Source organism: Idiotropiscis lumnitzeri, chromosome 1 (genome assembly GCF_059441095.1).
Source record: "Idiotropiscis lumnitzeri isolate Australia: NSW breed Sydney's pygmy pipehorse chromosome 1, RoL_Ilum_1.0, whole genome shotgun sequence".
Classification (NCBI taxonomy): domain Eukaryota; kingdom Metazoa; phylum Chordata; class Actinopteri; order Syngnathiformes; family Syngnathidae; genus Idiotropiscis; species Idiotropiscis lumnitzeri.
Window position 1 is genome coordinate 45,903,520 of NC_142391.1, and position 24,675 is coordinate 45,928,194.

General features: G+C 49.2%; 2 protein-coding genes across 17 annotated transcripts in view; both read right to left on the reverse strand.

Moving 5' to 3' along the window:
- Positions 1-733, reverse strand: part of ccdc125 (coiled-coil domain containing 125) — a 42,547-nt gene extending 41,814 nt beyond the window's left edge. For both annotated transcript variants that reach the window (XM_088303285.1, XM_088303261.1), the window contains exon 1: positions 441-733. The gene's annotated coding sequence lies outside the window, so the exon portion shown is untranslated. The remainder of the gene's footprint in view (positions 1-440) is intronic.
- rad17 (RAD17 checkpoint clamp loader component) overlaps positions 1-24,675 on the reverse strand; it is a 72,005-nt gene that overhangs the window by 3,830 nt on the left and 43,500 nt on the right. For 11 of the 15 annotated variants that reach the window (XM_088303201.1, XM_088303184.1, XM_088303175.1 and 8 more), the window contains one exon: positions 22,186-22,243. In XM_088303201.1, coding sequence (XP_088159327.1) covers positions 22,186-22,243 — 58 coding nt within the window. Of the gene's footprint in view, positions 1-820; positions 2,174-7,367; positions 12,168-20,706; positions 22,111-22,185; positions 22,244-24,675 lie in introns of those variants that run through there. The other 4 variants (XM_088303221.1, XM_088303192.1, XM_088303229.1 and 1 more) reach the window with 4 other exon arrangements.

Consider the following 24,675-nt stretch of genomic DNA (forward strand, 5'->3'; position numbering starts at 1 on the left):
TTCGAGGTTAATAATGCCATTTAAAAAAAATCAAATTTCAATGTGCCAGGACCCCAATGTGCCCATCTCCCAACGTGCCAGTTCCATATAGTAATCTGGGCAGCAAGGGCCCTACCTCTAGTTTCTACTTTATTTTAATCATTTGCCAGTATAGTTATTTCAATGATTTTTGTTCTTTGACAGGTCCATTCTTCTCTTTTCTATAAATTACACTAGGAAATGTGAATATTTCTATGAATCTAACATGGTGATTTATTCTATTCCAGTCTTTAGTGACCCAGTATAAGCACATGGAAAGTTCAATAAAGGTATTCATGAAATTCACACAGAAACAAAATTGTTTTATGCCTATGGCGGCCCAAAAAATCTTTAGATACATACATACAACTAATGGTAGTCACGTTATGATTTTTTTTATGCTACAAGGTACTTGCTCTTACCTGCACCTTTGAATGAATAACGTATTCACAGCCCCGGTCTTGATCAGCACCACTGCCGCATACTACTACAAAAACAAAAAAGTCCTGCTGTCTTCATATCCAATAAAAAAGTTGAAGGCCAGTGTTTTCATGAACTCCATTCACACCAACCTATTTCCTCAATATCGTCACATTCAGTGTGCTTGAGACAACTCTGGATACATTGAGAGTAGGGCAAATGTTTGACTTGAAAGTTTAGATCATTATTCACCAGAGGGAATATTCAAACATTTGTTTAAAAGTTTCAGCCTGATGAGTAAATATTGAAATAATGGGTGTGGGCGTCACCATGCACACGGGAGAAACAAGGAACAATATGGCAGAAATGAGTGCCACATAAGTTTCAATTTCGTTGTGTTTATTCATACAGTATATTTATGTGCAGATAAGGGAAGGCACATTTCCAACAGTTTAGAACTGGCTAAATGCTACAATATTTTTAGCATAATATAGCATGAAAAACAAGTTGCTTCTCCAAATGGTAACAATAATGGCAATAATGTATTTCAACTGGAAACAATGAAGCGAGGCTTATGCTAGGATAGATCTGTAATGCAACATACAAATGAAAAGAATTCTCTCTCAGTCCAACTTAAAATAATAATCACATGAATGAAAGCAATATTCCTCCAAACAATTTAGTCCCGAATTATTGACTCAATGGGTATCAAAGTCCAGGGTCAAGTGATTAAGTTATTTTAAGTCATCCTAATATTCATGAATGTTTGTCAATCATTTCAGTGAGAAAGTATGTTGGCTTTGGAATCTATCGAATAATGTACAACACTTGATTAAATGTAATATTGGCGGATGCGTGCAAGTAAAATATTTTCCAAGATGGCGGCGCGCATAGACGCAGCGGCTAACAGCTCTCCCTCCCAGTGCTCCTTATTACTTTTTATTAGTGTTCTAATTTCTAAAATAATGAACAAGGTGGCAACATTGATCTCAATACGTGTTAGCAATGATGAAGGACTTCAAACCTGGAAGGAACATGGAGGAATATGATCAGGGAATTTTAGAAGAAACTGTATCCTTAAATATGCTCTGTTTAGAGATAACCTTGAAACGATGCATATGTTATGTAAGATATATATCCAATATTCCTCCAAATTGTCCTTTTCCAAAATAAAGATATTTCTATCATGCACTTCTTTTGAATGCTGATGAACTGCTTCCTTCATATTCAGCTAAGACTCCAATGAATTTCTGTCCTTAAATTTCCTAAACTCTTAGCTCATCATAAAACAAAACAAAAAAAAGGCATGGTCGCGCGTGCACACGCATATGCGCACGCACACACCTACACACCCCCGCACACGCACCCCCACACACCTCCACCCCTCCACACACACACACGCACACGCACACGCACACCCCCACCCACCCCCACACACACACCCACACACGCACACACCCAACCACACACACCCACACACCCCCACACGCACATGCAAAAACAAAACAAAACAAAATATCACATCATCTTCAGTGTGGATGTTCATTACAGCCGTTAATCACTGTCATATTCTTGAATTATCATGTCCTCCTCCTCTTCATCGGCATTAGTTGTAGAGGGCTGCTGGTGACTGGCTGGTAGACACTGCTCAGATCCTTCCTGAACATCCTCTATGTCCTCAACGCTATCAATTTTCTGTAGGCCTTCTTGGTCTGTCAGGGCCTCCAGCTTAAGCCTGATTGTACACAGATGAAAGAAAAAAAAACAGTGCCCTACAAGACATTAAATGGATTATGATATTCCACATTTACTTAAATAATGGCCAAGAAAGTTTATTTACTCAATGACAGAGCATATCAGACCTTTTGGAGGAGGCATTTATGCGCACAAATATTTATGTAAGAAATTTGTATAAGAGTTAGCCCCACTGATGGTCATTGATTTATCATTGCTAAGTCAAAAACCAAGGCTCAAATAAGGAAAACATCCACAAGTTCCATTGATTGTCTTCCAGACCATCAGAGGGCAACCACAAACCACAATTCATTGCGGACACCATCAGAGGGCAACCACAAACCACAATTCATTGTGGACATTCAAGATGCACTCCAAGCCTGCAGAGGACAATCACACCAAGAGTTGATGTAACCAACGTCTATAATCCACCCGTTTGCAAAAGCACGGCATGAAGTGTTTGTAAGTAGCTGAGCTAGTCCTCTCAACTGCTCTTGGAAACAAGGCCTTAGCAAAACTCCTAACAGATCAGAAGATGCAGCTGCTTGGAAAAACAATGTTAACATTGGATTACGTGATCCGAATGGCTCTGGTTGATTTTGGAAGTGCAATGCAATGCAGACCAAGTTAAAAAATTTTGGCTTTGCTTAAACTGTTAAATCTACTCCATTAAAACTTTGTGTTAATTTATCGTAACACTTGAGTATGATGTCAATTCATGTAATCAAATAATTCAATTGTTTGAGATGCTAGAATTTTTATTGGTTTGCGGAGAAATTCTAGCAACATTTATGTTTTATTACACTATTTTTTGTTGTTCAATCCAGCTTCTTTCATCTTAGGCAGCTGGCTAAAGTGAAGCCCTTTCTTTCCCAAAAGCACTTAGAAACAGTAATCCATGCCTTTGTTACACCTAGGCTAGATTACTGTAATGCACTTTACTTTGGCATCAGCCAGTCCTCGCTCAAGCACCAAAATGCTGCCGCTCGCCTTTTAACTGGCGCTCGTAAAACAGATCACATAACCCCAATCTTAGCCTCTCTTCACTGGCTCCCAGTGCACTTGAGAGTTCGCTTTAAGATACTTCTGTTTGTCGTCAAATCTTTAAATGGCCTCGCCCCAGTGAAACTCTCCGAGTTCCGACACCCCTACGCACCTGCCTGCTGCCTCAGGTCTGCAGACCAAATGCTGCTGGAGGTATCTAGGACTAAGCGCAGCTTCAGGGGGGGGGATCATGCTCTGTTGCCAGTCCTTCCCTACGGAATGAGCTCCCATTGAATGTTAGGCAAGCCCCCTCTCTGTCCACTTCTAAAAGCCGTTTGAAGACACATTTTTATTCTTTAGCTTTCGACTTAACACGAGACAGTCACTGTTCTGCTGGTATCTATTGTAAATGTGTTAATGTGTTTTAATTTGTGTTCTAATTACCTGCTAATTCCTATGATGGCATATGGAAAGTGCTTTGTTATAGGTCCAGCTGATGTGAAATGCGCTATATAAATAAAATTGTATTGTATTGTATTGTACTTGTGAAGCAAATAAATTTGTACTGGCAATATTTGTTCTTTTTACTGAAAACTTTAAAACATGTTTAACTTTATTTGTTGTATATCTTTTTCTGTTTAATTTTAAGGTTGTCAACCTATTCCAACTTGTTCGACTCAGAATTTTTCTACTCAAACCTGTTTCAAAAAATAAATAACGAAAGAATAAGAATTGAGTTGTCGTTAGCATTCTTCAACAATCACACTGCTTTTCAAGTTTGGGCAGAGTTGTCGGCAAGGAAAACAGAACGTGAAAATCACTGGAGTGAGTGGCTCACATTAGCAAAGTTTCTTTTGGCATGTCCTTTTATTGCTTTTTATGCACAGTTTAAGGCAAAGTTATAGACCACAAAAATGTTGCAAGAAAGGCATTTTTGACTGTTTTGACTCGTTTTCTTGGATTTGGCGGAGCTGTTGCATAGAGAGGAGGAATGAGGTTGGTGAATGGAAGAAAACACCTCTTTATGGGTGATTCTGATGAGGAAGTAGCATTTTAACATGGCTAAAAGTGAAAAAGAAAGGTTGCTTTTGCATGAATGGCTTCTTTAAATCATTCTGAGGTCTAAGAGTAACCCCCCCCCAAAAAAAAAAAACTACCCAATGAGTTACACACAGAGCCAATGATGGTAAAGTAGCGCCAGAAGCACAGCACTGATGCGTGCGGCAATTCATGCTTAGACAAAACATAACATGTACGTAACTAGAAAGATGTACTTCAGGGGGACGCAAGGTACAAGATATCTAATCTAAGCAGTCTACGAACACATAATTCCGTATGTTGCATGTACATACAGGATATGCTGTGTATGCTCAACTACATATTATCGAGTCATTTACATTTGTATGCCTCACCCCAGATCAATGATCTTCTGAGGAAGATCCGTCGAGCCAGGTTCATCACCACCCTGGACCTCTCACAAGGGCAACTGGCAGGTACCTCTGAATCCATCCAGTGGGCCCTAAACTGCGTTCCGGACACCGGCTAGCCTCTTACAAATCATCATAATGCTTTTCGGTCTCCATGGAGCACCGGCCACTTTCCAGAGGCTGGACCGCATCCTGCAGGGGTGTGAGGACTGCAGTTCTGCCTACTTGGAGGATGTGGTTGTCTTCAGCGACACCTGGGAGCAGTACTTTCAACATCTGGGGCGAGTCCTCGACCATATCCAGAAGGTGGGCCTGACACTGAATCCCGGCATGTGCCAGTAGGTAAGAGAGTGGGCTACCAGCTTGGGCGAGATGCAGTTCGACCACAGGTGGACAAAGTTCAGGCCATCTCTGCAGCTGCCCACGCCCTCGTAAAAAGAAGGAGATGAGGTCCTTCTTAGGCTTGGCCAGCTGGTACAGGAGTCCCACAGTTCACAACCATCACTCAAGGTGCCCCTGGGGAAGAACAACCCATGCTGTACTGAGCCGCAAGCTGCTTCCACACGAGACGAGGTATTCCACTATGGAGAAGGAGGGCCTGGCCATCAAATGAGTTCTGGAGAACCTGAAATACAATCTGCTGGGGAGAGAGTTGGACTTGGAGATGGATCCTCGCGCTCTGACGTGGATTGGCTCTCTGAAGGACAACAACAGCTGTCTCGAGATACCCGTGCAGGTACGGTGAGCAACATTGCTGCAGGTTTGACATGTGAGGGGAGAGGATCCGTTGCGGATCTTTGTGTTACATACGAAACATCGGTAGGTCTGGGCGGCTGTAGGCTGACGTCGTGGTTTGGCATCAACCCCCCGACAAAATCGGCACAGGAAGCCTTGTGGACTCTTCTGCTGTTCTCGAGTCAGGCCAGTGCATTTCTTGTGGAAGGGACGCCGACAGCCCGGACAGTCGATCGGACTGATGTCACAGCGAATCGTTTTGGCAAACATCTCCAGAAAATCACGGAGACGAAAGACGCAAGGCGAGCATGGTCGGTGGTGAAATCTCTGTCTAGCAAAGGGCAACAGAATACCAGCAAAACCCTCGTCTATAATGGTGCCACTTACGCAAGCGACAGAGCGAAGGCCTCGGCATTTGTTCAAGAATATGCCGAAATAAGTGGACGTAAAACCGACAAACCTATGCGTAGAGCTGCCAGAGAGCTGCACTCAACTGTCAGTAGTAGACGGATCACACCTCGACAACAAATTGAGGACCCCTTCCGAATAGAAGAATTGAGAAAGGCGGTGAAGCAGCTTAAGCCACACAAAGCAGCCGGCCCAGATGGCATCTCCCCCGACCTACTTAAACACCTCACCCCCAGCACACAAACCGAACTGCTGAGCGTCATGAATCACAGCTGGCTGTCTGGCTGGGTTCCACAGGAATGGCGTGTCGCTACAATAATTCCGTTCCTGAAGAAGGACAAGGACCCAGCGAGCGTGGGAAGCTACCGTCCAATAGCCCTGACCTCGACAATTGGCAAGCTCCTAGAGCGTATGATTACAAACCGACTATCCTGGTGGCTCGAAGGACACACCATCCTCAGCCCATGGCAGGCCGGCTTCAGAAAGGGTCGCAGTACCACCGATCAATGCCTCCGACAATCCCAATTCATCTCGGATGGGTTCCAGTCGTCGCAGCGCAAACGCACCGTCGTCACATTCTTCGACTTCAGCCGGGCTTATGATCGAGTATGGCGGATAGGTCTGCTGACATCTATGAACAGAATCGGGGTCCCACTACGCTTTGTCGAATGGTTGGCTTTGTGGTTCATCAACCGGACAGCGCGCGTGAGAATAAATGACGCAACAGGGTCGCAGCAGAGTCTTCAAGGAAGGCCTTCCCCAGGTTTCGGTCCTTTCACATACGAAACTTACTTACACCTGCTATTCACCATCTACATAAACGACTTACTGGATAAGTTTGAAGACTCGACGTTGGTGAGCGCATATGCGGATGACCTCGCCATTGCAAAGAACGGCAGGAACAAGAATCAGGTAGAACAGGAGCTGCAGATTGAAGTCGACAAGGTCGTGGCCTGGAGCGAGGAGGCGAGGCTTACCCTCAACACGTCCAAATGCGAGACGGCGTTCTTCAGATTAGATAGCGCCGAGGCGAAATGGAAGCCCAATATTGCAATATCCGGGGTGGGGCTGTCCTGCAACCCTAACCCGACCTTCCTGGGTGTCACCTATGACCGCCAGCTCTCCTTTGGGGAGCATGTTAACAAGCTCTGCCGCTCGATATCGCGACGTACGAACTTTCTGCGACATCTCGCCGGAACGACCTGGGGCTGGCGCAAGGCGGATCTTCGCCAAGTCTACACCGCCATGCAACGCAGCCTTGCTGAGTATGCGGCCCCCGCCTGGTACCCTTGGCTGTCAGCCACCAATATCGGAAAGCTCGAAAGAGTACAGCTTGAGGCAGCCAGAGCGATAATGCACCAGGTCCGAACAACCCCTGTCGAAGCCATCCTGGCTGATGCAAACCTTCCCACAATTGCATCGGGGCTTCAAGCCTCCTCCCTTATTAAAGCGGACGACTGGGCGCACCTCCCAGCGACAGATGCCCGCAACCAGCTCCTTCATCTTCCCACCCACCATCGACTCAAAAAGGCTGATTGGCGGCACCTGAACCTGCCCACCCTCACCCGTCTCTGTATTAACCCCCAAATACCCCCCGACAAACGGCCCTACCAACCCCCATGGGAGCTCCCACCCTCAATAGACACCATTTTTACTCCTGCATTCAAGACGATACCCCCCGAGCAACAACTACAAGCCGCCACGGATACCATTGCCGCACTCCCTACACCCGACTTCCAATTATACACGGACGGTTCAACCCACGAGGGCACCACGAATGGCGGTGCTGGACTTGTCGTCATGGCCAAAGATAGAGTTGTACACGAATGGCATGCCCCCACGGGATGTCGTAGCAGTTCCTTCCAATCGGAGAGAGCCGCCCTAACTGAAGCTCTGCGCTGGTTAACAACCACCTCTTGGTCGTCCGCAACAATTATCTGCGACTGCAAGTCACTCGTCACAGCCATCAACAACCCCTTCCCCACAGACCCAGAAATCATCACACTCCAGCAAAAAGCCGCGTCCATCTCAAAAGACAAAGGCCTCCTGGTGATATGGGTCCCCGGCCATTGCAACCTGCCTGGCAACGAGTTAGCCGATGCCCAAGCAAAACTCGGCTCATCCCTGCCACAACCCCCAATTACAGCAGACATCGCAACACGCCGTGCCCTCATACGAAGGGAATGCCGACCGCCACCAATAGAGCACCCACAGATAAAGGAAGTCTACAAAAAAGCTCCGGACGAACAAAAGGAGGCCGAGTTATCAAAAGCCGAAGTCACGGACCTTGTGCGGTTTCGAAGCGGCCACCATCCATCCCTCCGAAGGTGGCAACATCTAACGAACCAGACGGAGGACCCAAACTGCAGACTATGCAACGAGGAGGAGGAGACTGCGGAGCACCTCTGGCTGACGTGTCCCGCCTTACAGATCAACCGCTACCAACGGCAGCAAGGCCAATCGATGGACGAGCTCGTCCGTCTACCTCGAGGCAGTCTAGCGCTTCTGAAGGATATCCTCAGGCGCCTGAGATGATTCAACAACAACTACAACAACAGCTGTCTCACCCGCTGGTACCTCTCCCTTCAGCCGTTCCAGTTCCAGATCCGACATCGCGCTGGCAAGTCTAATGTTGTGGCAGATTTTCTGTCAAGGTTGCGGCACATCGCCAACCTCATGGAGGAGGGGATAATGTGACAGAGCGCTGTTGAACTCCATCACTCCCTCACTGGTGTGCTGTTGTTAGCTGGGAGTTGCAACTGACATGAGTGTGCATTAGCCGTTTTGGTACCGCACAGCCATGCACACACAGGAGGTCTAACGGGCTGCGTGGCTCAGTGGTAGAGTGGCCGTTTCCCAACCAAGAGGTTGTGGGTTTGATCCCTGGCCATTGTGACCATTTCGAAGTATCCTTGAGCAAGATACTGAACCCCCAGTTGCTCCTGATGGCATGAGATCAGTAAGTAGGTGAGGTAATAGTGTGAAGCGCTTTTAGTACCATAGGTAGAAAAGCCCTATACAAGTGACAGCCCATTTACCATTTAACGGGCTTTACAGAATCTCAAATGGAGAGAATCCGGTGGAGGTTTGGGTAACCTCTTGGTGAGCAAACAACAGAACAAACAGTCATTGGTCCCAGTCGTGTCCCACAAAAACTCTTGTTTTACGATAGAATAGGGCAAAGCAGAAAGGCGAATTATCTACAAAACAAATTTGTTTCTTTTTTTTTCAAATATCCTTTGTAATCTGCTGTTGCGCAACGATGTTGACGATTCTTCTGTCAGCAACAAAAAAAGCATTTTTTTCAGAGTTTCATTAAAGCGCTCTACCAAGCCGTGCGTCTGAGGGTGGTATGGTGGTATTGATCGCTGAAATCCCCAACTGTCGATGGAAGACCTGTAGAAGTCTGGATGTGAAGTTGGTGCCCTGGTCTGTAATGACATCATCTGGAAAACGGCTGGACAAGACAATGCGGCGTGCAGTGACAGGACGCAAGGGAAAATCCTCAGGGTACGGGGTGGCATAATCACAGACCACTAAAATGTATTGGTGCCCTGCACTACAACGCACCTGTGGTCCAACTATGTCTATGGCTATACGCCTAAATGGTGTGGAAATAAAAGGCAGGGGTTGGAGATATGCGTGGTATGACTGGCAGACAAGGCAGGTTTTCTGGCAAATAGAAAAGGTTCTACAGAAGATTTGAACATCAGCATACAAGGAAGGCTAAAAGAACTGAGAAGATATGCACAAATAGGTTTTGTTGCAACCAAGGAGACCTGCCCAAGGAAAAGTATGTGCCAGGCGCATGACCATCTTTCGACAGGAAATCTGAACCATCAGGCGCTTGACCCGCTATCAGCTATCCTATACATTGTTATCAACGATAAAAACATTTAGTCCCCTGTGCCATATCCAGCACCCCAACACCATGGCAAATAATGGTTTCAGAGTGTCATCCTCCCTTTGCAGGGTCCAAATATCTCTTGGCACCTCCCATATGTCTTTTGTATTTCTCTCCTTGCATTCTGGTTCACAGGATTTTAGACCCTTTTCAAATCGGCGCTAGCGGCGCAACTTCTTAGAGCCCTTACTGCCTCCTTCAAACAAACTACTGTCCAAAGTCTGGAAAAAAATCTAAATCAGTCTCAATGTCTTTACTTGGAGCTCTGGCCTGGCTGTGAGTGGTTACAGGAGCCAAGAACCCCTTGCCACAATCAATGGCATTGGGCCCCGCCTCCAGCAACAAGTCCAAAAGGTAAGTCCCACCCCAGGATGGCAGATACCAGCAACTTTACCACTATCCCCACCGTAAACAAAAAAGGTTAGTCAACAATAGTCAGCTCCGCAGTAGGGTAAGAGTGATCATCATCACGGAATCCTGGATCAACTTGAAGGTCCCAGCATTCAGCTAGCAGGGTGCTTGCTTCATTGCAGGGATTCCACGAGAGACACCAGTAAGAGCCGGGTGGGGGTCTCTGTATTTACGTGCATGAGGACTGTTGCAATAACAGCTTGATCACAGAGAAGCAGTCCTCCTCTGATATCGAGTATATATCCTTTAAATATCGCCCTTATTTTCTCCCGAGGGAGCTAACAGTAGTGATCGTTAGTGCTGTCTACTAATGCCAGCACTGCACTCTAGCTACTCGTGAGCGTCATTATCAAACAACAGCGGGCCCACCCTGATGGCATTCATTAGTATCGGTAGACTTTAATAAGACCAAAGTTCCACCAGCATGTTAAGTGCCCCACAAGGGGAGAAAACACAAGCGACAGACCAATAGGCTTTTTTCAGGACCAATACTGATTATTAGCAGTCATGTAAGCCGATAACCAATATTTGAAACCAATATTAATTCGTCGAAAAAAGGGGTAAAATGTCAAAACTTTGAAAAACAGTGACTCCAAAACTTTATTTAAATTTTCTTTAAGCTCATTTATAAAACAACTTTTGTGATTGACATGTTAAAGCTTATTTAGATCTTACAAAATGGACAACTTAGTTTTAAAAGTCTAAAAAAAGTGCAAGGTGCTCCCAGGCTCAGCTGCATTTCTTACAGAACAATGAAAACAAACATCTCTTTATAGTTTCCTACGGCAAATAGTTTTCTTTTAGTTGTGAGCTGTAGTAGACAGACATTATTAAAATTTCGGCAAAGTTTGTTGCCTGTTGCCTCCTGTAGTGCGTGTGACTCGAGGTGAAAAAGCAGACAAGCAGCTTACTGTTGATTGGCTGCTACCCACTGCACAAGGAGCCAATCAGATGGTGCTGTGGGCGGCCCAATCTGCTTCTGCAGGTAGAACCACCAGCACAGCAGAGAGAGAGAGAAATGTGCTGCAGCGAGCCAAACTAAACCAGCTTTTAATCTATCTGCCTTGAAAGTTAAAAAAAAAGGCTGATGCCAATAATCGTCAAAATGCCAAATATTTGTCATGACCCGTGTCGGTCATGGCAGGGTTTTGTTGTTGTTTTCGCGTCTCCCATGCATTTGTTGTTGTTTTGGTGTCTGTCAGCTGAGTAGGGGCGTGTCCCCTCAGCACTCCGTCCCCACCAGCCACGCACCTGTTCCCCGTTAGCCTCGCACACCTGACTCCCATCTGCCACCACCGCGTACCGACAGCTCAGCGTCGGTGCATTGCCCTTCATTCCCGACATCGCTGCCCTCGCTTTGGCGATTCTGCACGCCACTACTATCCTCGCTCTCGTTCGTGCCCCCAGCTCTTGTCACCTGTCCTTAACCCGTTTCATATCCCCGCTTAGTTCGTTCCCGTCGCGTTTTGTTCTTTGTCCTTGTTCCAGTTTAGTCACGTTTAGTTGCCTTTGTTCATCCTCGTTCATTGTTTTTGCACCCTGCCACGTTGTTTGTCCTTGCTTGATCCGTTCAAAAAATTCCCTTTAAGTTACACCTTCCCCTGCTTCCTCGCATTTTGGGTCCTCCCCCCTCCTCTCCTCGCCGATCGGCGACACCTGACAGAATGCACGACCAAGAAAGGACCCCGCGAGAAGCTCACGGCGGCGTCACGCCCTCATCAGCCTGCCGACCAGCCCCGCGCCCTTCCCGTTGGTTCAGCCCTTCGTACCTCGTCTGTCCCTTCTCCCCTTGGCAATATTAATGACTACCCCCCTGTCATCCCCACCACCTCATCATAGACTCCGATTTAGCCGATGATTTCGAGCACCATGCCCCTCACGTTCTGGTCGACTCGGGTCACGAGGACGACTTTGAGTATATCTACAATCTTTTAGACGCCCAGCGCAACCCGTACTCACTCAGCGACCAGATTTCAGAACTTCAGGCCCGCTTTGCTGAACTGGAAGCTCACTTGGCCAAGAAGGAGGAGCAGCTGGCAATGATTGAGGAGGAGGCCGCTGCCAAGAACTCAGCCCAGAAGAAGATCCGGGAACTGGAAGCTCAGATCGCTGAGCTGCAGGAGGATCTGGAATCGGAGAGACAGAAACACAACCAGGCCTTTGACGCGCTTAATGACCAACTGGAGCAGGCCAAACGGAACAAGATGTCAGTGGAGAAAGCGAAGCAGGTCCTCGAGAGCGAATGGGACGAGGTGCAGATCGAGCTAAAGACTCTGATGCAAGGCAACTCCGATTCCGAGCACCGTCGGAAGAAGGCGGAGTCCCAGGTTCAGGAGCTGCAGGTCAAGCTTGGAGAGAGCGAACAGCAGAGGCAGGAGATGGCTGGCAAGATGGCCAAAATGCAGTATGAGCTGGACAATGTCAACAGCCTTTTGACTGAAGCCGAGGGCAAAAACATCAAACTCAGCAAAGAACTTTCTTCAGTGGAGTCGCAGCTGCAGGATGCACAGGAGTTGCTCCAAGAGGAGACTCGTCAGAAGGTGAGCCTCTCCACTCGCTTGCGGCAGCAGGAGGATGAGCAGAACGCCCTGCGGGAGATGCTGGAGGAAGAAGAGGAGGGCAAGAGGAACGTGGAGAAGCAGGTCTCCTCGCTTCAGGCCCAGCTGGCCGACATGAAGAAGGCTGATAGGGATCAGGCTCCCCGGCTCGGCTGCGCCCGGGTCAGCTGCAGCAACCCATATCGCCTCCACGTCCGCTGCACAGCCCATGCCGCTACCACGTCAGCTGCAGCAGCCCACGCCGCTTCCACTGCAGCTGCTGAGCCCCGTTCCGGCTCCCCGCGGGCTGCTGAGCCCCGTCCCGGCTTCTCGCCAGCTGCTGAGCCCCGTTCCGGCTCCCCGCTAGCTGGTGAGTACCGTTCCGGCTCCCCGCTAGCTTCTGAGCCCCGTTCCGGCTCCCCGCCAGCTGCTGAGCCCCGTTCCGGCTCCCCGCCAGCTGCTAAGCCCCGTTCCGGCTCCCCGCCAGCTGCTGAGCCCCGTTCCGCCTCCCCGCCTGCTGCAGAGTCCCGTTCCGGCTCCCCGCCAGCTGCTGAGTCCCGTTCCGGCTCCCCGCCAGCTGCAGAGTCCCGTTCCGGCTCCCCGCCAGCTGCTGAGCCCCGTTCCGGCCCCTCACCTGCTGCTGAGCCCCGGTCCGGCTCCCCGCCAGCTGCAGAGTCCCGTTCCGGCTCCCCGTCAGCTGCTGAGTCCCGTTCCGGCTCCCCGCCAGCTGCTGAGCCCCGTTCCGGCTCCACGCCAGCTGCTGAGCCCGTTCCGGCCCCTCACCTGCTGCTAAGCCCCGTTCCGGCTGCCCGTCAGCTGCAGAGTCCCGTTCCGGCTCCCCGCCAGCGGCTGAGCCCCATCCCGGCTCCTCGCCAGCTGCTGAGCCCCGTTCCGGCTTCTCGCCGGCTGCTGAGCCCCGTCCCGGCTCCTCGCCGGCTGCTGAGCCCCGTCCCGGCTCCTCGCCGGCTGCTGAGCCCCGTTCCGGCTCCCCGCCGGCTGCTGAGCCCCGTTCCGGCTCCCCGCCGGCTGCTGAGCCCCGTTCCGGCGCCTTGCCAGCGCCCCAAGTCCACATTTCGACGGAGCACGTCCTGCGTTCGTCCCAAGTCCACGTTTCGGCGGAGCACGCCCTGCGTCCGCCCCAAGTCCATGTTCAGGCGGAGCACATCCTGCGTCCGTCCCAAGTCCTCGTTTCAGCGGAGCACGTCGTGCGTCTGTCCCAAGTCCACGTTTCGGCGGAGCACGCCCTGCGTCCGCCCCAAGTCCATGTTCAGGCGGAGCACATCCTGCGTCCGTCCCAAGTCCTCGTTTCAGCGGAGCACGTTGTACGTCTGTCCCAAGTCCACGTTTCGGCGGAGCACGCCCTGCGTCCGCCCCAAGTCCATGTTCAGGCGGAGCACATCCTGCGTCCGTCCCAAGTCCTCGTTTCAGTGGAGCACGTCGTGCGTCCGTCCCAAGTCCACGTTTCAGCAGAGCATGCCCTGCGTCCGTCCCAAGTCCACGTTCGGGCGAAGCAGGTCCTGCGTCCGTCCCAAGTCCTTGTTTCGGCGGAGCACGTCGTGCGTCCGCCCCAAGCCCACGCTCCAGCGGAGCACGTTGTGCGTCCGCCCAAAGCCCAGAGTCCACGACCCGACGGCGCACGTCCTGCGCCCGTCCCAGGTTCCTGCCTCGGCGGTGGCCGACGACCCACCGACGCTCGAGGTTCCGGCGTCGGCGGTGGACGACTACCCGCTGCCGCTTCTCGTCTCTGCATTGGCGGCGCTCGACGAACCGCCGCCGCTCCTGGTTCCGGCACCGGCGGGGGACGACGACACGCCGCCGCTGCTCGCCTCGGCTTTGGCGGTGCCTGATGACCCACCGCCACTTCTCGTCTCGGCCTCCGCGGCGATCTACGAGCCGCCGTCGCTCCCGGTTCCTGCCTCGGCGGTGGACGACGACCCGCCACCGCTCCAGGTTCCTGCCTCGGCGACGGTTGACGATCAGCCGCCGCTCCAAGTTCCTGTCCCGGCGCCGCCTGACGATCCGCCGCCGCTCCCAGTTCCTGCCTCGGCGGGGCTCGACGATCAGCCGCCGCTCCCAGTTACTGCCTCGGCGGCGCTCGACGATCAGCCGCCGCTCCAAGTCCCTGTCTTGGCGGCGCTCGACAATAAGCCGCCGCTCCAAGTCCCTGTCTCGGCGGCGCTCGACGATCAGCCGCCGCTCCAAGTTCCTGTCTCGGCGGCACCCGACGATCCGCCGCCACTCCAAGTTCCTGTCTCGGCTGCACCCGACGGCCCGCCGCCGCTCCAAGTTCCTGCCTCGGCTGCGCCCGCCTCGCCGCTGCTCCAAGCTCCGGTCTCGGCTGCGCCCGGCCAGCCGCCGCCCCAAGCTCCTGCCTTTGCTGCATCCGGCGTCCCGCCGCCGCTTCTCGTCTCAGCCTCGTCAACGTACTCCATGTGGCGTTCAGATCATCCCGGACGTCCGCCTGAATGGCCACCCTTGGACTCATTGGTCTGGCCTCCCGGACGGCCGCCTAAATGGCCACGAAGGGACTCGCTGGTCTGGCCTCCCGGACATCCGCCAGACCGGCCTCGAACGCTGGCCGTGGTCCCGCCTCCCGACCCCTTCCGCCCACCCTCGTTTTTGGACAATTTTCTTTTTGTTTGTTTTGGGACGTCTGGGATCCGTCCCTTTAGGGGGGGGTACTGTCATGACCCGTGACGGTCATGGCAGGGTTTTGTTGTTGTTTTCGCGTCTGTCAGCTGAGTAGGGGCGTGTCCCCTCAGCACTCCGTCCCCACCAGCCACGCACCTGTTCCCCGTTAGCCTCGCACACCTGACTCCCATCTGCTCCCTTAATTACTCGACTATTTAACCACCCCGTGCCGACAGCTCAGCGTCGGTGCATTGCCCTTCATTCCCGACATCGCTGCCCTCGCTTCGGCGATTCTGCACGCCACTACTATCCTCGCTCTCGTTCATGCCCCCAGCTCTTGTCACCTGTCCCTGTCCCGTTTCATATCCCCGCTTAGTTCGTTCCCGTCGCGTTTTGTTCTTTGTCCTTGTTCCAGTTTAGTCACGTTTATTTGCCTTTGTTAATCCTCGTTCATTGTTTTTGCACCCTGCCACGTTGTTTGTCCTCGTTTGATCCGTTCAATAAATTCCCTTTAAGTTACACCTTCCCCTGCTTCCTCGCATTTTGGGTCCTCCCCCCTCCTCTCCTCGCCGACCGGCGACACCTGACAATATTGGCCCCAATAATTGGCCCGGCCCATAATCGGTTAATCACTAGAAAACACTCTTGATCATGTGTATTCAAACATCAAGCACAGGTACAGAGCCAGATGCAGCCCCTACCCCTCCCATAACGCCATGCCTCTCCCCCCACCCCCAACTCACTTAAGAGGAGCACAATGTGAGGCGTGTGGCCCATGGAAACAACACTATCGTCGAATTTACTAACAATATGACAGATGATGATGATGATCTCAAAAGGAGATACGACCGCTTATAGGGAGGAGGTCCAGAGACTAAAGGCTCGTTGTGAGGAAAACAATCTTCAGCTGAGCACTGTGAAAACTAAGGAGATCGTCATCAACTTCAGGAGGAACAAGACTGAACCGCAATGAACCGAAATACTGCAATGATAAAAGTACTATAATAGTGAACGTACTGCAATGGTAGAAATACTGCAGTGATAAAAAAGTACTGTAATAAGAATACTTTAATGGTAAACAAAATACATCATTGATCAATATTTAAGTACACCATTGGCTGAAAGTACAGTAGTAGTGGATTTTGCATCCTAGGACTGCACAATTGCACTAACGCCCGCTTGTTTGTAGGCCTGACCTAATGTTCTTGTTAAAATGTCTGACAGCAGCCGGGAGGAAGGAGCGGCGAAAACTCTCTTTGGTACAGCGAGGGTGTAACATTCTATCACTGAAGGAGTTGTGGAGTGTTCTAAGAGTGTCATTGAGTGGGTTGGCTGGGTTGTCCAGCATTGATGACAGTTTTGCCGTCATCCTCCTGCCCCCCACTGAGTCCACAGAGTCCAGGGAGCAGCCCAGGAAAGAGCTGGCCCTCCTCACTAGTTTGTCCAGTCTCTTTTTGTCCTGGCCCGAGATGCCTCCTGCCCAGGAGACCACTCCATAGAAAATGACTGCTGAAACTACCGAGTCATAGAGTTCCTGAGAAGTGTTCCCCGAACGCCAAAGGACCTCAGCCTCCTGAGTAGGAAGAGTCTGCTCTGACCCTTCCTATAGAGAGCGTCTGTGTTGTCGCTCCAGTCCAGTTTATTGTTCAGATGAGCACCCAGGTACTTGTAAGTTGAGACCCTCTCAACGTCTGTTCCCTGGATATTCACTGGTGCAGGTGGAGAGTGCCGACGCTTGCGGAAATCCACCACCATCTCTTTGGATTTACCAGCGTTGATTTGGAGGCGGTTCTGCTGACACCAGTCCACAAAACCCTCTCTAACCCCTCTGTACTCCCGATCGTCACTGTCAGTGATGAGGCCGACAATCGCAGAGTCATCAGAGAACTTCTGCAGGTGACAGGTCGTGGAATTGTATTTGTAGTCCGAGGTGTAGAGGGTGAACAGGAAGGGAGCCAGAACAGTTCCCTGCGGCGCTCCCATGCTGCAGAGGAGCACGTCAGACACACAGTCATGTGTTCTCATGTACTGTGGCCGGTTTGTGAGGTAGTCGTGGATCCATGTGATGAGGTGGTGGGCCACTCCCGCCTGCTCCAGCTTGTCTTCCAATAAGGTGGGCTGGATGGTGTTGAAGGCACAGTTTAAATCAAAGAACATGATCCTCACCGTGCCCCCCGCCATCTCCAGGTGGGAGAGTGAAGTGTGGAGCAGGTAGATGATGGCATCATCCACACTGATGCCAGGCTGGTATGCGAACTGGAGTGGGTCCATCGAGGAGCTGACCAGGGGGCGCAGATGGACGAGGACCAGTCTCTCCAGGGTCTTCATCAGATGAGACGTCAGTGCTACTAGTCTGAAGTTGTTGAGCTCCTTCGGATGGGGTGTCTTTGGAACCGGAACCAGGCAGGATGTTTTCCACAGCTGGGGGACTCTGCCCAGCTTCAGGTTCAGGTTGGACATGTGCTGGACAATTCCACACAGCTGGTCTGCGCAGGATTTGAGAAGCTGGGAGCTAATCCCATCTGGGCCTGCTGCCTTCCTCACCATCTTCCTCAGCTGGTTCTTCCCCTGAGATGTTGTGAGGAACAAGGTTGAGCAGGAGGAAGTGGTGGTTGTCTGATGAGGCTGGGAACTGGAGCCTGTGGAGAGAGAGAGAGGAGAGAAGAAAGGAGAGAGAGGGGAGAGAGTCTCGTTCGCAGTGGCAGGAGGGGTTGGTGGGGGCTGCAGCAGGGGAGCCTGAGCGGGGTCAGGCATTTGATCAAACCTATTGAAAAATAGGTTCAACTCATTTGCCCACTGATGCCCCCCCAATCCCTTCTGGGTCTTTCCTGGTTGATCGTGGCCTGAGATGGTCTTCAGGCTCCTCCAGACATCCCTGGCATTGTTCCACTGCAGTTGAACCTCCATCCGCATCCTGTAGGACTTTTTTCCCTCTCGGATCCTCCTTCCCAGCTGACGCTGCACCCTCTTCAGCTCGTCCTTGTCGCCTGACACAAAAGCCCTCTTTTTCTCCTTCAGGAGAGCTTTAATATCCGGTGTGATCCAGGGTTTGTTGTTGGAGAAAAATCTTACAGTCCTGGTGGGAATGGTGTTCTCCATGCAGAAGTTAATATAATCTGTAATTGTGTCTGTTAGACCATTAATGTCCTCCCCGTGGGCTTCGCTGAATACCTCCCACACAATTGTGTTGAAACAGTCCTTCAAGGCCTCCTCGGCTTCTCCGGACCATCGCTGAACTGTGCGTGTCACAGCTGGCTGCCTGCTGACCAGAGATTTGTACACAGGCAGGAGAGCAACCAAGTTGTGGTCAGCTTTGCCCAGCGGGGGGAGGGGCAGTTATGTGTATGCCTCCTTGGTGTAGGCATAGAAAAGGTCCAATATTTTATTGTCTCTGGTGTGGCAGGTTACATATTGTGTGAATGAAGGCAGAGAGGAGGAAGGAGAAGCATGATTGAAGTCACCAGAGATAAGGAGCAGGGCATTCACAGGTGCTGTTTGTAGCCTGCTCACAGCTGCAGTCAGTACGTCACAGGCTGTCTCACTGTTAGCAGAGGGTGGCACGTACGCCGCCACCGCGATCACATGACTGAACTCCCGGGGTAAATAGAACGGACCCATGCTAACAGCTATCAGCTCAATGTCCCGACTGCAAAGTTGATCCTTAACAGTTACATGCCCAGGGTTACACCATCTATCATTAACAAACACAGCCAGTTCTCCCCATTTCCTCTTACTGCTCTCCAGTGTCCTGTCCGCGCGTAGGATTTGGAAGGTGTCCAATTCCAAGACGGCGTCCGGCGTTAGTTCTGTTAGCCACGACTCCGTGAACACCAGCAAGCTAGCCTCCTGGACAATCCTCTCGTGCCGGGTTAGCGCTGTTAGCTCGTCCATTTTATTGGGGAGGGATCTGACATTCCCCATAATAACGGACGGGAGGACGGGGTGGCATCGTCGCCTCCTTGCCTGGCGTTTAGCCCCCACACGACATCCCCGTCTCTTCCTCCTCAGCTCGCGGGGGACATCGGGTCTCTCCCTCCGGCAGCCGACGTGGGGTTAGCACGGAGTGCTAACAGCTGATCTCTTAAGTACACGATCTATCCGTAGCTCCGAGTTTTGTCTCCGGACACGATCGCGCAAAAAACAGCCCCCAACAGCAGTAAAACCACCGCAAGTTGGATGTCCATTGCTGCGATGAGGTGAAATCAAATAAAACAGGGAAAAGGGAAAAAACACACAAAAAAAGCTCAATAGTGAGCCACGCTGCTGTAAACAGGTAGCCACTCGTGCGGCGCTGGAACCGTGTTAAAGAAGGTCCATCAGCGTCTACACTCCCTAAGGGTCCTCAGGAAATTCAACCCGGACAGCAAGCTGCTGCTGACCATCTACCACTCGTCCATCGAGAGCCTGCTGATTTACTGTGTCTCCGCCTGGTACAGCAGCTTAACTGAGGCAGACAGAGTAAGGCTTCAGAGGACAGTCAAAACAGCACAGAGGATTATTGGCTGCCCTCTCCCCTCCCTGACCTGTTGCCCTCTTGCAGGCGCTACATGTGCATCAAAGGAAGGACCAACAGACGGAAAAACAGTTTGCTCCCGAGAGCGACCTCCATGCTGAACTCTTGCACACAACTACCTTTGCTTTGTAGAACTGCAACATAATGTGGCACCCAGTACACCTTTTCAACACTCTTTTTGTTTGTTCATATTTTTTCATTTTATTATTTATTTTATTTTATTATTTATATTTGCACTGGAGAGGGGACGCTTCTGATTCTGATTCTGTCACCCTACACACAGAAAATGTCATCCTGTTTCCTGTAGTCTACACTGCGCGTTGGTACTAGGTCTCTTCGGACCAATGAGAGAAAGCTACCAGAATCAAAAATCAGAAATCCCTTTATTGACATTGTACAGTGTGCAACGAGATTAGAGAGCTCCGCTCTCCAGTGCAATACAACAATAATTTAATCAAATATTTAAATTAGATAAATGAAAGAATAATGAGATGGAAAATAATACGAAAGTGGATAAATAAAAACACATTACGTCGCTGTTCTGCAAGGTAAGGGTGGTCGTGTGTGTGTGACAGTTCAGAATGGTGATGGCCCTCGTGAAGAAACTGTTTTTCAGTCTATTAGTCTTTGATTTGATGCACCTGTAGCGCCTGCCAGAGGGCAACAGGTCAAACAGGTGTGAGTTCGGGTGAGTATTGTCCTTGGCGATTTTGAGAGCTCTGCTGAGGCACCGGGTGGTGTAGATGTCCGACAGGGAGGGGAGAGGGCAGACTATAATCCTCTGCGCCGTTTAGACTGTCTTCTGGAGCCTCAGTGCAGCTGTTGTACCAGGTGGAGACACAGTAGGTCAGCAGTCTCTCGATGGACGAGTGGTAGAAGGCCAGCAGTAGCTTCTTGTCCAGGTTGAATTTCCTGAGGACACTCAGGAAATGCAGACGCTGGTGGACCTTCTTTACCACTGCTGTGGTGTTGTGTGTCCAGGAGAGGTCATCGGAGATCTGTATTCCCAGGAACTTGAATGTGTGGACCCTCTCCACACACACGCCTTTGATGTAGAGGGGGGGTGGCACAGTCTTGTTCCTCCTAAAGGCGATGACGATCTCCTTTGTTTTTGCAATGTTGAGTTGCAGTCTGTTGTCCTCACACCAAGCCGATAGTCTCTGGTCCTCCTCCTTGTTTGCTGCCTCGTCACCTTTCGAGATCAGACCAACCACTGTCGTAATCGTCAGCAAATTTGACGACGGTGTTGTTACCGTGGGCCGGGCTGCATCATAGGTGTACAGGGCGTATAGGAGAGGGCTCAGCACGCATCCTTGAGGGGAACCGGTGCTCAGCGTTCGGGTGGAGGACGTGTAGGGGCCGATCGAGCAACACAGTCCGCATGACAGCAATCAGCTCCTCTTCTGCATTTGAACCCCCCCAGAACTGCATCAGAAGCACCCCCTTCACCTTCTTCATGCTTTTGTGAGTGTGTCCCTCTAATTTCTATTGCAGCCCGACCCCGTCCTCATTGTTGTCAACTGGTCATCCCACTTCTGACGCCAAATGTCACGGGTTCGATTGTGAAAATGATGGCACAGTCGAAAAAATGAAGTCAAGTGTTTTTTGATTACCCCAAAATTGCCCATGCGAAAAAGGCATTTACAGATATTTACACTCAAGTGACAAAACAACAAAACCAAACCAAATCAAAACAAAGAAAAATATTTACAACTGAATTCCAAAGAAAATTTTAAAAAGTTTGATGAAGTTCAAGTTCAACTTTACCTTAGTTTAGCTCACGCTCTGCATTAGCCAGTCACCCTCAATGTCACTAGGCTCAGCCGCTCAACAAAGGAACTTGGATCCCGTTAATTATGCTTAGCCCCCGCTCCGGACAAACCATTTAAAAGAATCTGGGGTATTAGTCTTTTTAATATTCCAGTTTCAATGTCTGTTGAATAAACAACTTTTTTCCCCTACATTTAATCCCAGCTGAGTATTTTCAGCAACTCGTAAGATTGATGCTTGCACACACTTCCTGCTTAATTATTTTATTACTACGATTCACGTACACACCTTTCATTCTTTGATTGTTCATCCGGTGGGGAGAACGGCTCGAGAGATGCGCAATTCCGCCCACCGGTCTTTACCATCCGCCGGGGCCCCGACGAGCTATTGTGAAAGAGCACTTCTTGTTTTTCCAAATATGTTATTTGGATGTTTTATGATTAATACCTAAACAGAATTTTTAAAAAATCTCGATTGGTCATTTAAAAACACCATTGACAGGAGGTTTTAAATAAAGAAATTCACACCAATGAAAGTGTTGAAATAGCTCAGTTGTATGTTGAAAAAGGCTTGTGCTACCCTCTTCTGCAAGGAATAAGCAGGCTGCTTCTGGAAAGACTGAATGTATAAATCATGATGATTCAACAGGTACACCTCAACCAGGCTATGAATGTAATAGAATGTGAACTGTACCTTAGAGGGAACCTCTTCAGTGGCATGTGCCCCACATCCTGGATAAATGTTATCTCGGCTGAAAAAGATCAAATATGTTACATCAGACTAACAGGGTTCTTGCTTGAGACCAAGAATGAAAAAAATAAAGCTGTTGCATTCATTTTTTATTTAATATCACAGCAGAATATCAAGTCAGAAATAGGTCAAAAGCACATTAATCGTTCCTTTATCACGATCTATTTGAAACAACAAATCAGCTATTTGTGGAACATCACGTGACCAAACCTGGAAAATGTGATCGTTGACTTCCAGCTTATTCCGGAATAACGAGCAAGACAATGGGTTGATGACGTGATTGTTTGAAGCCAACTTGCATAAAACAATCATACAAAACATCACAACAAACAAACAAAAACTTTATGGCTAGTGTCTTTGAACAAATGTTAAAGATATGTACAGTATATCATTCATACAATACGTGTAAACAGGGTGTCCGGGCTCTCCTTTGAGATACGATAAGAAGCTCGGTCAATTGGAGAGACACCGATACGAGTTGTAGAATCACATTCAGCGAGCCTCAGGAGCCACTGCTCCTCCACGTTGAGAGGAGCTAGATGAGGTGGCTTGGACATCTGATTAGGATGTCTTCTTGACGCCTCCTTGGTGAAGTGTTTTGGGCAGGAGGCCCCAGGGATGACCCAGGACATGCTGTAGAGACTATGTCTCCCAGCTGGCATGGCATGGTCTTGGAATCCCCCGGGAAGAGCTGGCAGAAGTGGCTTGGGAGACGGAAGTCTGGGAATCCTTACTACAGCTCCTGCTCTCGCAACTCAAAAGCTCTGCCTCATGTTTCCTTTTTTTGTTTGTTGTTTTTGGTTTACTTTTTTGGGAACCCATTTTTTATGTGGTACTTTTAGACTCTTAGAACCACTGCAAACATTGAATGATAGACATTTATTATATTTAATTCACTATTATTACCGTTTTCTCCGGGTTCTCCGGTTTCCTCATTGCACATTCCAAAGATATGCATGGTAGGTTGATCAAGTGAGCAAGGTTTTGTTGGCTATGTGTGCCCTGCGATTGGCTGGCAACCAGATGCCCATTGACAACTCTGATAGTTTTCAGCATGCCTGCAACCCTTGTGAGGATAAGCGGCTCTTGATTAACGGCTCGATGGATAGATGGATGGATCATTAGCGATTGTGATAATACAGTATGCCTGTAAACAGAGAAATATTTTCCACAAGCCCTTTGATTGTATAATATATACGACCAGAAAATTAATGCAGACATTTTGAAATGGGACTGAAGACTATTGTGAGTCTGAAAACTGCATTTGCTGAACAGTGTGAAATTGGAATGGTTTGAATGAGCCAAATAATTAGAGGTAAAACTCCCAAATTGTATTTTTTGACTTGTAATTAAAAAAAAAAGGGGAAAAAAGTAACATGAGAAGAACAGTTTGACTTGACTAACAGTTTAAATTTGCAATGGTCTTTTGAAATTATGAAAAAAAAAAAAAAACCCATCAAACTATGAATGAGCTGAACAGCAATGGTTCTAATCATAAAAAAAATTAAAATAAGAATATTTAAAAATAATAATAATTTGAGGCTTTTAGTTTGAAATCCCTGCAACCACGCCCGGGACCTAAAAAAAGGAAAAAAGAGGGAAATGAGCTGAACATTTTAAAGTTGGAAGTGAGAGGGCCTGTGTAACTGGTACCACTTAATGACAATGTTGCTGGGTTCAGATTTGTAGTAAGCTCAGCAAAACGATGTGCTTCACTAAAAAACAAATAAATAAATAGATTAAAAAAAATGCAGTGGCCAGTCCTACTTGATTGGTCGGTTGCTGAGCGAAAGAGACAGAGGTCGGAAGGGGTTGTGTCATCTGACAGGCAGCTATTAACTAAACAGCTCAAAGGGAGAGCGCGCACCTCAAACAAATTCATCTCATGATTCAAATCATTGGAAATACGAACTCCACAAACGACTTTATCTTGCATTGCAAAGCCGTGGGGAGGGTACCCCTCACATATCACAAACAGACAATGTTTCAATGACCTTTTTTAGGGGGGAGAGGACTACATTGAGTAGCCTTTTATCATCTTCCTATCTTTGGACTTTGTAACTCAAAAACACAGATGAAAATAACAAAATTTAGGTCAATAAAAGAAAAGCTAAGAATGACTTCAGACAGGTCCACCCATCTTGATTTTCTTTTAGCTGGCTCAAAAATAGTAAACTACATTACTTCATTGACCATTTTTGTCAGGGGTAGCCATGATAGGTCAGCCTAAAGGCCATACATGAAAGAGAGTCGAGTGCTTGCACGGGTAGCAAATGTTTCGTTTGGGCTCATAAATCTTTGCAAACATTCACAAATAGTTTTACTTCTTGCAGATAGTAGCAAAGCTGTTAGCATTTCGTAAGTCGTCATAAGTATTTTTTGTTTGTTTTTTTTTTTTTGCAAATGGTTGTTGTTAAGTCTGCTGGTGTGGAG